Source organism: Lucilia sericata, unplaced genomic scaffold (genome assembly GCF_015586225.1).
Source record: "Lucilia sericata isolate MDLA Ls3-8-SP2 unplaced genomic scaffold, ASM1558622v1 Contig001569F_arrow, whole genome shotgun sequence".
NCBI lineage: Eukaryota > Metazoa > Arthropoda > Insecta > Diptera > Calliphoridae > Lucilia > Lucilia sericata.
The window spans coordinates 97,501-113,169 of NW_023995491.1; the positions used below are offsets into that span (position 1 = coordinate 97,501).

General features: G+C 27.1%; 1 protein-coding gene and 1 long non-coding RNA gene across 5 annotated transcripts in view; one reads left to right on the forward strand and one right to left on the reverse strand.

Moving 5' to 3' along the window:
• The window catches only part of LOC119611974, a 38,072-nt gene extending 32,970 nt beyond the window's left edge, over window positions 1-5,102 (forward strand). Inside the window, exons 2-4 of the long non-coding RNA XR_005232099.1 lie at window positions 2,149-2,394; window positions 2,898-3,053; window positions 4,921-5,102. This is a non-coding gene — a long non-coding RNA (uncharacterized LOC119611974). The remainder of the gene's footprint in view (window positions 1-2,148; window positions 2,395-2,897; window positions 3,054-4,920) is intronic.
• The window catches only part of LOC119611972 (2-oxoglutarate dehydrogenase, mitochondrial-like), a 33,755-nt gene extending 18,379 nt beyond the window's left edge, over window positions 1-15,376 (reverse strand). Inside the window, exons 1-5 of one of the 4 annotated variants that reach the window (XM_037967681.1) lie at window positions 15,111-15,376; window positions 6,230-6,341; window positions 6,020-6,160; window positions 5,782-5,955; window positions 1,356-1,458 (exon numbers count right to left, since the gene is read on the reverse strand). In XM_037967681.1, the coding sequence (XP_037823609.1) occupies window positions 1,356-1,458; window positions 5,782-5,955; window positions 6,020-6,160; window positions 6,230-6,322 (511 nt within the window). In that variant the 5' untranslated portion in view covers window positions 6,323-6,341; window positions 15,111-15,376. Of the gene's footprint in view, window positions 1-1,355; window positions 1,459-2,243; window positions 2,374-5,781; window positions 5,956-6,019; window positions 6,161-6,229; window positions 6,342-15,110 lie in introns of all 4 variants that reach the window. The other 3 variants (XM_037967680.1, XM_037967678.1, XM_037967679.1) reach the window with 3 other exon arrangements.
• Between the last annotated feature and the right edge of the window lie 293 nt (window positions 15,377-15,669).

The window sequence follows — 15,669 nt, forward strand, 5'->3', positions numbered from 1 at the left end:
TATCTATCTATCTATTTATCTATCTATCTATCTATCTATCTATCTATCTATCTATCTATCTATCTGTCTGTCTATCTATCTATCTATCTATCTATCTATCTATCTATCTATCTATCTATCTATCTATCTATCTATCTATCTATCTGTCTATCCATCTACATACGTATTTATCTATCTACGTATTTATCTACGTATTTATCTACGTATTTCTATCTACGTATTTATCTACGTATTTATATATCTACGTATTTATCTATCTACGTATTTATCTATCTACGTATTTATCTATCTACGTATTTATCTATCTACGTATTTATCTATCTACGTATTTATCTATCTACGTATTTCTATCTACGTATTTATCTATCCACGTATTTATCTATCTACGTATTTATCTATTTACGTATTTATCTATCTACGTATTTATCTATCTACGTATTTATCTATCTACGTATTTATCTATCTACGTATTTATCTATCTACGTATCCATCTACATACGTATTTATCTATCTACGTATCTATCTACATACGTATTTATCAATCTACGTATCTATCTACATACGTATTTATCTATCTACGTATCTATCTATCTACGTATTTATCTATCTACGTATTCATCTACCTACGTATTTATCTATCTACGTATCTATCTACATACGTATTTATATATCTAGGTATCTATCTACATACGTATTTATCTATCTACGTATCTATCTACATACGTATTTATATATCTAAGTATCTATCTACATACGTATTTATCTATCTACGTATCTTCTACATACGTATTTATATATCTAAGTATCTATCTACATACGTATTTATCTATCTACGTATCTATCTACATATCAAATTTGAAGTTACTTTTGATGCCAAAGTTGATTATTGAATTTTCTAAATTTCAAAGAACCTTTACATCACTTATTTATTGAAATAATATAAACCGATGATAAAACAATTTTGACAAATAATCCAAAATATTATAATAAAAAATAAAAATTATGTATAATTTAAAAAGAACTTAAAAGTTAAACCAAAAATAAAAATTAAATTAAATATAATATAATAAAAAATTAAATATAGAATGTATTACAAAGCAAAGATAAATAAAACAATAATAATAAGAAACGTTAACGAAATACATTATTAGGATGCGAAGAGGTATTTAATAAGTAGGGACGACATTACTCTAAAATAAATTGACAATAAAACAAACAACTAAACTAGGAATTTAATATTTTCAAAAAGGAAAGAAAAACATAACTACTAGAAAAAAGGATAGGACAGAAGGCATTGAAAAGAAAAAGTTTTGAATACTAAATGAAAAAAACTACCGTATTATAAACTTACTTACCAAAACTGAAATTAGCATAAATAGCTTTTGTTGTAGAGTTGCCAGGCAATTCGGGAATACTAATTTCAAGAGGATCGAGGTGAGCTACGTTATGGCCTCGAATCTAATATCGACAAAATATATTTTGTTTTTATGTTTCAATCGTTTATACCAAATATAGAGTTATGTTTTATTTTTGAGTTTGTATGGTATTTTTTTTGGAAGATATGGAAATTTTAATTTCAAACAATTTTGAAGATAAAACCGAGAAGATAGAGATATATGTATATATAGAAAAAAAAGCAATAAAACAAAAGAAAAAAGAAAGTCATAAGCATTAAGTTGTTTAGTTAATGAAAATATAAATAAAATTAAAGAAATTAATTAATTAATTAAAACCATAAATGTAATTAAAGGCTTATTACGTTTGTTTAATAAGTTAAACAAAATATAAACATTAAATACAATACAGGATTAAGTTTATGACAGTATAATGGGGTTATAACAAGTATATAATAAAAATCACCAAAAAATACACATAATTAATAAAAATACAATATAAACAAATAAGGTTAATTAAACCAAATGACAAAGAAGAAGAAAGTAATCAAATACCAAAACCTTAACTACACTAATTAAGTACAACTTTAAGAAAAGAAGCCTGCTAATTTAAGAAAAATAATTAAGCCTTTAAATAACAGTCGACAAGTGATTTTAATCAAAGGCTGATATTAACTAAAATAACTTTATAAATAACACTCCGAATTTCAGTTTAAAGTTAATATTCATTGTATTTTTTTTTTTTTCTTTTCAGATCGTTTTCTGTTTCTATGCATTTTGCCAAACTGCTATAGATAAAACGATTTTTAAATATCTTTTTTTTAAATAAAAGTAAAATGAAAAAATTACCAAACAAAAAACCAGAATGTTGACGTAAAACATCTTCGTTAGCGCGACGGGTAACACCATCCTTACCCCTGACCTTTTCAACAGTTAGAATTCCCATGGGATCCAATTCAGAAGCCAAATGACCACGAGACTATATTATATGAACACAATGGTAGCAGGATATATATAGATAAAACAACAAATATGTATAGCAGGATAATGGATTTTCTTTTTATATGTTTTTGTTTATTATTTTTAAGTAGTCAAGAGATAAAGGAATAGGTGTGTAGTTGTTTGGAATGTTTACATATACGTATAAAGTTAATACTTAGAGGATTAATTATAACAAATTTTGACAGTTGATTTTTGTTAGCCAATTATTAGTAATACATTTTTATTAATTTTAGATTTAGACAAAACATTTTTATTTTTAATTAAGCCAATTAAACTTTTACGTATACTTTTGTTAAGTTTAAAGGTAATAATAATAGTGTTATTAAAATTAGCCCTTAAAGGATTTCAAAAATTGTTAATTTATTACATATATGTAAATATTGGGTGTATAACCTAAAAATGAGAGATTCGCCAGGAATGGAGAATATTGTTTTGAAAGCAGATTTTTCTTTTTTCTATTATCTTTAAGATATACATATATATTTTTTTTTCTTGATTTAGACACGGAAGACTAAGTAATCACTAGGATCAACTCAAGTAGGAATTTCAAAACGTTTGTGATCAGCAGAATTCATCCAAAAGCGAGGAAATTGGTTACCATACGAATTGAAGCTGGGAGACCTTGAAAGACTATTCCATAGACGAGTCGACTGGCTGGTAAATGCACTACTTTATTTAAAATTTTATTCTAGTTCTGTTCTATTTCTGTTCTAGTTCAGTTCTAGTTCAGTTCTAGTTCTGTTCTAGTTCTGTTCTAGTTCTGTTCTAGTTCGGTTCTAGTTCGGTTCTAGTTCGGTTCTAGTTCGGTTCTAGTTCGGTTCTAGTTCGGTTCTAGTTCAGTTCTAGTTCTGTTATAGTTCTGTTATAGTTCTGTTCTAGTTCAGTTCTAGTTCAGTTCTAGTTCAGTTCTAGTTCAAGTTCTGTTCTAGTTCTAGTTCTGTTCTAGTTCTGTTCTAGTTCTGTTCTAGTTCTGTTCTAGTTCTGTTCTAGTTCTGTTCTAGTTCTGTTCTAGTTCTGTTCTAGTTCTGTTCTAGTTCTGTTCTAGTTCGGTTCTAGTTCGGTTCTAGTTCGGTTCTAGTTCTGTTCTAGTTCAGTTCTAGTTCTGTTATAGTTCTGTTATAGTTCTGTTATAGTTCTGTTATAGTTCTGTTCTAGTTCTGTTCTAGTTCTGTTCTAGTTCTGTTCTAGTTCTGTTCTAGTTCTGTTCTAGTTCTGTTCTAGTTCTGTTCTAGTTCTGTTCTAGTTCTGTTCTAGTTCTGTTCTAGTTCTGTTCTAGTTCTGTTCTAGTTCTGTTCTAGTTCTGTTCTAGTTCTGTTCTAGTTCTGTTCTAGTTCTGTTCTAGTTTTGTTCTAGTTCTGTTCTAGTTCTGTTCTAGTTCTGTTCTAGTTCTGTTCTAGTTCTGTTCTAGTTCTGTTCTAGTTCTGTTCTAGTTCTGTTCTAGTTCAGTTCTAGTTCTGTTCTAGTTCGGTTCTAGTTCGGTTCTAGTTCTGTTCTAGTTCTGTTCCAGTTCTGTTCCAGTTCTGTTCCAGTTCTGTTCTAGTTCTGTTCTAGTTCTGTTCTAGTTCTGTTCTAGTTCTGTTCTAGTTCTGTTTTAGTTATGTTCTAGTTCAGTTCTAGTTCAGTTCTAATTTTGTTCTAGTTCTGTTCTAGTTCTGTTCTAGTTCTGTTCTAGTTCTGTTCTAGTTCTGTTCTAGTTCTGTTCTGTTCTAGTTCGGTTCTAGTTCTGTTCTAGTTCTGTTCTAGTTCTGTTCTAGTTCTGTTCTAGTTCTGTTCTAGTTCTGTTCTAGTTCTGTTCTAGTTCTGTTCTAGTTCTGTTCTAGTTCTGTTCTAGTTCTGTTCTAGTTCTGTTCTAGTTCTGTTCTAGTTCTGTTCTAGTTCTGTTCTAGTTCTGTTCTAGTTCAGTTCTAGCTCTGTTCTAGTTCTGTTCTAATTCTGTTCTAGTTCTGTTCTAGTTCTGATCTAGTTCTGTTCTAGTTCTGTTCTAGTTCTGTTCTAGTTCTGATCTAGTTCTGTTCTAGTTCCGTTCTAGTTTTGTTCTAGTTCTGTTCTAGTTCTGTTCTAGTTCTGTTCTAGTTCTGTTTTAGTTCTGTTTTAGTTCTGTTTTAGTTATGTTCTAGTTCAGTTCTAGTTCAGTTCTAATTTTGTTCTAGTTCTGTTCTAGTTCTGTTCTAGTTCTGTTCTAGGTCTGTTCTATTTCTGTTCTAGTTCAGTTCTAGTTCTGTTCTAGTTCTGTTCTAGTTCTGTTCTAGTTCTGTTCTAGTTCTGTTCTAGTTCTGTTCTAGTTCTGTTCTAGTTCTGTTCTAGTTCTGTTCTAGTTCTGTTCTAGTTCTGTTCTAGTTCTGTTCTAGTTATGTTCTAGTTCTGTTCTAGTTCTGTTCTAGTTCTGTTCTAGTTCTGTTCTAGTTCTGTTCTAGTTCTGTTCTAGTTCTGTTCTAGTTCTGTTCTAGTTCAGTTCTAGTTCTATTCTACTTCTGTTCTAATTATGTTCTAGCTTTGTTCTAACTCTATTTTAATTCTTTTCTAGATCTCTCTGGGGTTCGCAGTTATAAGCAGTTATTTCGGCACGGAATCCATATATTGCGAGATAGATGAGAAAAGGCCATAGCTAACAGTGTGCCCTATACTCTGAATAAATTCATATTATACATACTTTTCAAAATAAAAACTAAACATTAAAAAAAATTACGCATTTTTAAGATATACACCCTATATAAAAATTATTAAAAAGGGTTTATTACTTAAGTGCAAAAATTTAAGGGAAATTATTCAGAATTTGTGAATTTTTAAAGGTTTTTTATTAAATTTGCTACAAACTACTTAAATAGAGAATTAAAATTATGTGGACTTTTAATATTTAAATGATAACATTAGTCAGATTTGTTACAGGAAATAGCGGAAAACATGAATTTGTATTGCATATCAGAAAATTATTAAAGAAAATAACAAATTGCTGTGCTTACATACACAAAAATGTGTTTGGAAAATACTGGAGTTAATGGTTGCGCTGTTCAATGGAAAAGAATAAAATAAATTGCAAACATCTGACTAAAACCTACAAAACTGATATTTCGTGATAAGTGTGTTTTAAATTCTGAATAATTTCTACTACCAACTAAATAACTAATAAAAATAGAATAAAAAAAATTGAAGTGTAGGTTATGGATTTTGTTTTGTTGCAATATCAGAGAAAAGAAAATAACTAACTAAAAATGACAATAAATTAACAAATAGTAAATAAATCATAAACAAAACTAATTTATAAACGTAATACAAATACTCAAACTATTATATAATTAAAAACCCCATTAAGTGTAAAAAGAATTTAATAATAAAGAAATATAAATAGCTTTAGAAACATAAACAAGATAAAAAACTAAAAACATACCTGATAACTTCTGATAATAGCTTGAACAGCTAAATGATCATCGATAGTTTTAGAGTCGGGAGCAGCACCGCTAACCATACCAGCATAAGCTGAAACGGGTAGAGTGTTGTATTGTTGAGGAGCTAGATTTGGGGGACCACAGTAAGAGTTATTGCGGAAATAGGCATCCCAGGACTATAAAATCAAAGAAAATTAATAAGAAAATATATTTCAAAAATATATTCTAAGTAAAACTTACTGTGTGTACAGAGGTGGGATCACGCAACCAATTATTGTACATTTCTTCTACATAAGAAGCTGTGGTACCATTTGCAAAAGGCTCAGCAGCAGCTGAGTTGTAACAACGTACAGCAGCAGCAGCCATAGCATTTTTAATAATCTGTTTAATATTTTAAATAAATTAATTAATATTTATAACTATTTTCATTATATTTTCTATAATAATTACCTTCTTGTTGGCTCCATTTAAAAGCCATGTTGCAAAATTTTTATGTGCCATTGGCGATAACGCCAAATTAAAGGCTGTATTAGCTCTATGCATTATGGCTTTGAATTTCTAACTGCAAGTATATAAAAAAATAAAATTTGAATTAGTTTTATTGTTGTAGACATTTAATTAAAACAAAATCAAGTACAATTTTATAACTTGAACGTCTGCTGTTGTGGCAAATTATAAAATATTTGTGTAAATAATGTTTTATTTATGTTTGTCTAATATTTGGTAAAAATTTTCATTGTTAGAGTAAAATTATAAAGAGTTGTTTAATAAATAGTGTTTTTATTTATTTTAACTAACCAGTTTGGTTTAGTTCTAGTTCAGTTCTAGTCCAGCTCTAGTTCTAGTCATTTCTAGTTCAGTTCTAGTTCAGTTCTAGTTCAGTTCTAGTCCAGTTATAGTGCAGTTTCTATTCCAGTTCTAGTTCATTTTAGGTTCAGTTCTAGTTCGGTTCTCGTTCAGTTCTAGTTCAGTTATAGTTCAGTTCTAGTTCAGTTCTAGTTCAGTTCTAGTCAGTTCTAGTGCAGTTCTAGTTCAGGTCTAGTTAGTTCTAGTTCAGTTCTAGTTCAGTTCTAGTTCAGTTCTAGTTCAGTTCTAGTTAAGTTCTAGTTCAGTTCTAGTTCAGTTCTAGTTCAGTTCTAGTTCAGTCTAGTTCAGTTTAGTTCAGTACTAGTTCAGTTATAGTTCAGTTCTAGTTGGTTCTAGTTCAAAAATTCTAGTGTCAGTTCTAGTTCAGTCTAGTTCAGTTCTAGTTCAGTCTAGTTCAGTTCTAGTTCAGTTCTAGTTCAGTTCTAGTTCAGTTCTAGTTCAGTTCTAGTTCAGTTCTAGTTCAGTTCTAGTTCAGTTCTAGTTCAGTTCTAGTTCAGTTCTAGTTTAGTTCTAGTTCAGTTCTAGTTCAGTTCTAGTTCAGTTCTAGTTCAGTTCTAGTTTAGTTCTACTTCAGTTCTAGTTCAGTTCTAGTTCTGTTCTAGTTCAGTTCAAGTTCAGTTCTAGTTCAGTTCTAGTTCAGTTCTAGTTCAGTTCTAGTTCAGTTCTAGTTCAGTTCTAGTTCAGTTCTAGTTCAGTTCTAGTTCAGTTCTAGTTCAGTTCTAGTTCAGTTCTAGTTCTGTTCTAGTCCAGTTCTAGTTCAGTTCTAGTTCAGTTCTAGTTCAGTTCTACTTCAGTTCTAGTTCAGTTCTAGTTCAGTTCTAGTTCAGTTCTGGTTCAGTTCTAGTTCAGTTCTAGTTCAGTTCTAGTTCAGTTCTAGTTCAATTCTAGTTCAGTTCTAGTTCAGTTCTAGTTCAGTTCTAGTTCAGTTCTAGTTCAGTTCTAGTTCAGTTCTAGTTCAGTTCTAGTTCAGTTCTAGTTCAGTTCTAGTTCAGTTCTAGTTCAGTTCAGTTCTAGTTCAGTTCTAGTTCAGTTCAGTTCTAGTTCAGTTCTTGTTCAGTTCTAGTTCTTGTTCAGTTCTTGTTCAGTTCTTGTTCAGTTCTTGTTCAGTTCTAGTTCAGTTCAGTTCTATTTCAGTTCAGTTCTAGTTCAGTTCTAGTTTAGTTCTAGTTCAGTTCTAGTTCAGTTCTAGTTCAGTTCTAGTTCAGTTCTAGTTCAGTTCTAGTTTAGTTCTAGTTCAGTTCTAGTTCAGTTCTAGTTCAGTTCTAGTTCAGTTCTAGTTCAGTTCTAGTTCAGTTCTAGTTCAGTTCTAGTTCAGTTCTAGTTCAGTTCTAGTTCAGTTCTAGTTCAGTTCTAGTTCAGTTCTAGTTCAGTTCTAGTTCAGTTCTAGTTCAGTTCTAGTTCAGTTCTAGTTCAGTTCTAGTTCAGTTCTAGTTCAGTTCTAGTTCAGTTCTAGTTCAGTTCTAGTTCAGTTCTAGTTCAGTTCTAGTTCAGTTCTAGTTCAGTTCTAGTTCAGTTCTAGTTCAGTTCTAGTTCAGTTCTAGTTCAGTTCTAGTTCAGTTCTAGTTCAGTTCTAGTTCAGTTCTAGTTCAGTTCTAGTTCAGTTCTAGTTCAGTTCTAGTTCAGTTCTAGTTCAGTTCTAGTTCAGTTCTAGTTCAGTTCTAGTTCAGTTCTAGTTCAGTTCTAGTTCAGTTCTAGTTCAGTTCTAGTTCAGTTCTAGTTCAGTTCTAGTTCAGTTCTAGTTAAGTTCTAGTTCAGTTCTAGTTCAGCTCTAGTTCAGTTCTAGTTCAGTTCTAGTTCAATTCTAGTTCAATTCTAGTTCAATTCTAGTTCAGTTCTAATTCTGGCTCAGTTCTGGTTCAGTTCTAGTTCAGTTCTAGTAATTTCAAGTAATTTTAATTTAACATCAAACCTTTTTAATTAGTGACTACATCAGTTAATATTTTGCACATCAAATTTTCACACAATTAAAACCTTGAAAATTTATCTTGAAAACAACAAATGGTTTAATAATGAATCTACATTTCACAAAAAAAAAGAGTTTCGCCAAGACATTATTTGTTTACGCAATTCGCCATAAAGACAAAGCAACAAAACACAGTTAAAAACCACCAACCGAAAGAGAGATAACAAAATTTACCCATTTTTCAAATTAAACAAATATTATACGTCAAAATTAAAACCAAGAACACAAAATTGCGCATTTAGTAAAAAACAGCAAAATAAAAAAAAATGTAGACTACATATTTATAAAACAAAAAATTTTGTTTCATTTTTATCTAGAAGTTTATAAAAATAAAATAAAGAAATAACTAAACAAATAACGTCATAATCACGTGAGAAGGTTGTTTTCAGAATTATTTCATTAATTCATTCACAAGTTCGAATTCCCCAAAAAATATGAAAGAGATAGAATGCTAAATCAACAAAAAATAAGCTTAAAAATTTAATTGGCAACAAATGGTTTTAGATTTTATCCAAATATAAGAAATATGGAATTGTTATTGTATGTCAGGGTCTCTATAACAGGAAAGAGTATTGAAAAAGACCGGTTGTTTTTGTTGAGATTATAATTAAATTTTTTAAGTATTAAGTGACGTAGTTATTATTTTTATTATTTATTCTAATGCATAATTACTTTAGAAAATAAATAAAATTTAGTTTAAACAGTTATGATAATTGAAAATGCATTAGATAACCTAAACAAATTATATAAATTTTATAATTCTTTTAAACTTTCAATTTGTAACAAATTGCTTTGTGATAATATTCACGTATTCCAATATTTTAAACTTTTTAAGTTAAAATTAACAAACTTTTTGAATTTTTTCGTTAATTTTTTTATATTTTTTTTAACAATATTCGTTAAGTTTTTTTTGTAAAATTTAACAAAAATCACTTTTACACAAAAAGTAAACGAACTAATAAAAAAAACCTGTAGTTTATTAAATTTGCTTGTTTTTTTAATTTGTTTTATACAAAAAAAAAAAAAAACTCACACACAAGGAAAAGTAAAAGTATAATGTATTAGTCATTATATTTAAAAGTTTAAACTAATATATTGATAATATAGAGTTTGAATAAATAAAGAAACAAATTACGTCAATGTGATGGCTTGACGCTGGAAGTGAAAAAAAACTACAAATACATATTTAAATTTTGTATTTATGTTGAAAGAAATTATCGTGTGTTGATATTTATGCAAATATCTTTATTAGTTATTAAGAAAAACCAGACACTTTAAGAGATTTATACCAAAAAATTTGTTGTGTTGTTAAGTTGAATTTAGATTTATTTAAATATTTAATTTCTTCTAAATTTCTATGAAATAATAAACCGTTTAAACAATTTTAAGTGTTTGTGAAAAAATGTTCAATCGAAATGTCTGAAAATTGTTCTTGAAAAGTTTTTTTTGCCAAAAAGTTCGTCAATAAATGTTGTAAAAAAAGTTTTTCTAAAAGTTTCCTAACGAAAAATGTATCTAAAAGCTTCCTATAGAAAACATTGACAAAAAGTTTTCTAAAAGTTTCCCAGTGAGAAGTTTGTCAATATTTTTTCTAAAGAAAAGTTCTTTAAAAGTTTTTAAAGAAGTTTTTTATAGAAAAGTTTATCAACAAGTTTTCTATGGAATAAGTTTTCTAGAGAAAAGTTCTTTTAAAAGTTTTCTACACAAAAGTTCTTCTAATGATTTCCTAGTGAAAAGTTCATCTAAAAGCTTTCTATACAAAAGTTCATCAACAAGTTTTCTATAGAAAAAAAGTTAATTTATCTAAAGTTTAAAAAGTTCTTCTTAAAGTTTTCTAAAAAAGAAATTTGCAAAAGATTCCTATAGAGAAGTTCGTGAAAATATTTTCTACAGAAAAGTTCGTCAAAAAGTTTTCTACAGAAAAGTTCTTCTTAAAGTTTCCTAATGAAAAGTTTGCCCAAAAGCGTGCTAAAAAAATTTTCCTGAAAAATGTTCTTTAAAAGTTTTCTACAGAAAAGTTTGTCAAAAAGTTTTTTACATAAAAATTCATCAAAAAGTTTTCTACAGAAAAGTTTGTTAAAAAAGTTTCCTAGTGAAAAGTTTATCTAAAAGCTTTCTATACAAAAGTTTGTCTAGAAATACTAGGGAAAGTTCCTTAGTGAAAAGCTTCTCTAAAGGCTTCCTATAGAGAACATAGACAAAAAGTTTTCTACAAAAAAAAGTTCTTTTAAAAAGTTTCCTAGTGAAAAGTCTGTCGAACGTTGTTAATAAATTCTATAAAAGATTGTCAAAAAGTTTTTTACAGAAAAATTCATCAAAAAGTTTTCTACAGAAAAGTTTGTTAAAAAAGTTTCCTAGTGAAAAGTTGATCTAAAAGCTTCCTATAAAAAAAGTTTCTCTAGAAAGACTAGAGAAAGTTCCTTAGTGAAAAGTTTGTCTAAAAGCTTTCTATAGAGAACATCGATAAAAAGTTTTCTACAAAAAAAGTTCTTTTAAAAGTTTCTAGTGAAAAGTTTGTCAAAAAAAATTTTTTTAAGTTTCCTATCGAAACGTTGTTAATAAATTCTATAAAAGTTTGTCTAAAAATTTTACATAGAAAGTTTCCTAAAGAAAAAGTTTTCAACAAGTTTTCTGCAGAAAATTTCATCAAAGCGTTTTCTAAACAAAAGTTTTGTCGACAAGTTTTCTATAGAAAAGTTTATCAATAAGTTTGCTATAGAAAAGTTCATCGAAATGTCTTCTACAAGAGTTTATTAAGATATTTATAAAAGTTTAAAATATTTTGTCACATCGATAAATAAAGATTTTAAGTAAAAACAAAAAGTAAGAAAGATATGTTTAAAAAGTACAGACGATAAAACAATTTTAATTAAAACAATATCAGGAAAAAAAATCAATGCTGACTAAGTCGACTAAATTGATTGTATTTAAATTGAATTAAGAGAAAGCTTGTAACAAATACAGCTCTAAATGTTTTAAACAAATTGCATTTTTTGCTTAAATAACAAAAATCTAATTTAAAAAATTTAATTAAAATCCATTACTGTTTTATAAATAACTTTTCTTATATAAATATAATGAATTTGTTTACTCTCTCAGCAAATAATTAATTCCTTAATAGACCTGTTTTTAACACACCAAAAAAAATAAATAAAAACAATTACCTAGTATAGAACAATAATTCTAAAAAAAGAACCGCAAGAGAAAAAATATATATTTTAATAGCTGACTAACACTGAAATAAAGTTAATATTAAACAATAACATAATATAAGTATAATTAAATATTTATGACACTTCTGGCAGACTTCATTCATTTTTTTATAGGGTATAGTACAATTTTTTTTTTTTTGTTCAACGTCTGGTAAATGGCCTTTTAAGCTCTAGTTGTTGGTATAAATTTTTTGATAAGCTAATAAGCGTGCACATAGTATATGTATAATAATTTGCCTTAAGTGACTTCTTTTATTTTTATTTCATTTTTTTTTTAGTTTAGTACTATTTATGTTTTAAATCACATGTTCTTATCGAGAAGTTTTTTTATTATTATTTAATAAATATTGCGAATATCATCATGACGTGATGTATGACAAAGTTTAATAAAATGTTTCCAAAATATTCCCATAGCGTTCACTAACACTAACACATTGTCTTAATTATTATTGATTTTTATCGCAGATTGTGTTTTTGTACAAGTACAAGCTAATTATTTATATATAAATGTATCACAAGTAGTTAAACTTGTTGGATTTTAAGATTTAGTAGATATGTACGGATATTCGAAATCAAATATTTGTTTAACATATAGAAAAAAAATTAATATTAATAATTCATGGAAATACCATAAACGTTGCAATGATGAGACAACTTTTTTGTTTAATTGGGAACCTCTGTTTTATTTATTTATAGCTCTACTTATATTATTTAATTATATCAGTTCATGTAATCAAACACACTTATAAAGTACCTTTAATTATGAAAAGGTTTAGACTTGACAACCTGTCGGTTGCAAATTTTGTTGGTTACAAACAGTGAGTGACAATATAATGAATATTTTTTGATATTACAGTTAATTTTTTGTCAACATCATGTTTATTTCATAACCAGATAAAAAATTCCCCTAATACAAAGTTGTGTGAAAACAATAGTAAATGTTTTTGTAATAGTTTATATAAAAAACTGAAACAGTATCTATTTTGAAAAGTTTCATATTAACCTACAAAAACTTGAGTTGTAAGATAAAACTTTGCATTAAAAACGTAATGAAATATATCCAGCTTTTTTTGCAGCTGGAAACCGAAATTACTATTTTTATAGAAAAATTCATTAAAACTTTTTTACAAAGTAAAGTTTGCCAAAAGTTCGTCAAAAAGTTTTCTATAGAAAAATTTCTTCTAAAGTTTTTTATAGAAAAGTTTATCAAAAAGTTTTCTATAGAAAAGTTCATCAAAAGTTTTCTATAGAAAAGTTCATCAAAAAAGTTTTCTACAGGAAAGTCCCTCAAAAAGTCTTTTTTAGAGAAGTTCGTCAAAAAGTTTTCTAATAGAAAAGTTCCTTAAAAGTTTTCTTTAGAAAAGCTTATCAAAAATGTGTTTATAGAAAAGTTCCTTTAAAAGTTTTCTTTTTGTTTAGAGAAGTTCGTCCAAAAGATTTTCTATATAAAAAGTTCCTTAAAAAGTTTTCTTTAGAAAAAGTTCATCAAAAAGTTTTCTATATAAAGTTCCTTAAAAAGTTTTCTACAGAAAAGTTGCTAAAAAGTTTTCTATTTAAAAGTTAAACAGAAGATTTCTTTAGAAAATCTGGTTAAAAAGCTGTCTATAGAAAAGTTAGTCAAAACGCTTTCTACAGAAAAGTTTGTCAAACAGTTTATAATTGAAAAAGTAAAAAAAAATCTATAGAAAAGTTCAACAAAAAGTTTTCCACAAAGTTTTCTATAGAAAAGTTCAACATAAAGTTTCCTATATAAAAGGTAACCAAAAAGTTTCTAGGGAAAAGTGGGTAACAAAAAAAATTTTCCAAAAATTTTTCTACAGAAAAGTTTGTCAAAAGTTTTCTATAGAAATAAAGTTTTGGCAAAAAGTTTGACAAAAAGCTTTTTTTTTTGGAAAAAAACTGGTCCCAAAGTGTTCTATAGGAAAACATTTCTCTAATAAAATGTATTCCACCATTTTTTTTAAGTTCTTTAATGTTTTCTATTGAAAAATTTACCAAAAAATTGTCGGTAGAAAAGTTGCCAGAAAAGTTTTCTATAGAAACGTTTGACAAAAATTAAAGTTACCTATATAAAAGTTTGTCTAATAAAAATTTTTCTAAATTTCAAGAAATAAAAGTTTTAGAAAGATTTTAACCGGCATCCGCGAATATTTTGGTAATAAAAATAAATATTGAACAAATATAATAATTTTATAATGAAATTTTCTCAATAAGAAGCAAATATGATAAATATTTAATTTACTAGTGTTAAAATGAAAAACAAATATCAAAACAGATCTAACAAACAAATTAATAATAATATTTACACTATTTTTTTTTTTAGTCACGTGAATTAGAAAAGATAAACAACAATATAGATTATATAAATGCTCTTAAATAACTAATAATTGTAATCGACTGTCATGTAAATGTCAACAATATAAACAGTTACAAATACCACACTTTAACTCTTCAAGTGTAAACAAATGCTGACCTTGGCCTTAAAAGGGGTGGGAAAATTGAGGGATGGCATACATAATGGGCATAAAAAAGACTTTAAATCAAAATAAAAACAACATTTGCTATAATTAAAAAATTCAACTGCGAAATAAGTTACAATAGGGCGAAGCAAAAGAAAATTATCGATTTTTCTTTAGCTATTATATAAAAGCTAAAAACTAAGGAGGAAAAATCATAACAAAACCGAGAAACGGAAAATAGAAAATGAAAAGTATAAATAAAAAAAGAAAATAAACACACTAATACAAACGCCCACCAGCTCATACCAACCAACCGACAGACAAACAAACACATGAAATTGGAGAAAATAAAATCTAAAAGAAAATCTATCTAAACATTTTTTTGGCTTTTCTTTTTTACAGATTTCTAGAAATTGAAATTATTTCTAATTTGTTTAGGCTGTTACGTTTTTTATTATCTATTAATTCATCTATTTTTGAGAACTAGCAGCATTATTTGCTGCAGCAATTGTTACGTTTTTCAAAAGGTACAAAATTGAAATGAAAATTTTCTTTTTCACAGACGTTACATAAGAAATATTTATTTTTGTAGTTTATTTAAAGTTCTTATTGGTTAAAAAAAAAATATTAAAAAATTATTTAAAATTTTTTATTTTTTAAAAAAGTTTTTCTTAAGTTTTTTTTTTCAATATTTAAAAAATATTTTTTTTTTAATTTTTTATTTCAACTACATTACGTGTTTTGTTTTAATTTTTTTTGTTCACTTTTTTTATGTAATAATTTTAATATTGCACTTTTTTAATAATTGTAATTTTCAACTCTTTACTAACCGTTTATTAAAATTTATTAATAAATGAAAATAAAAAATTTAAACTGCGACGCGTTTAAAAATAATTGTTACTTTTTGGTATTTTTCTCTCTCTCTTACACGATCTTTACGTTGGTAGCGCTACGCGTCGACTGAAAACAGTTTATGAGAATTTCATTAATCTTAAAAATGAAATGAAATTATCAAGAGTATTTTGTTCGTTTTATTTTTGTTGTACAGCATTTAATAAAACAAAATACAAAATTCAACAGCAGCAACAAATACAATAACAAAAATAATTTTTAAACAAATAAAAGAAAGCAAAGGAGAGCCACAGTCAAGATAGTATGATAAATTTCGTTAAATAAAAATAAACAAAAAAATTCGGTAAATATAAAAAAAATACTTTTTATTTCCAATTCATGACCGTTGGGTTGGCAAACACATGACTTTTTATTTATTTATCGTCTATATGTTTGAATTGTATGTTGCTGATGATTATGATGACGATGATTAGTTTCTTATTGTTTTCTTTAGTTGATTTTGTTGTCACAGTTCTTTTTGGGGTTTTTGTTAATAGA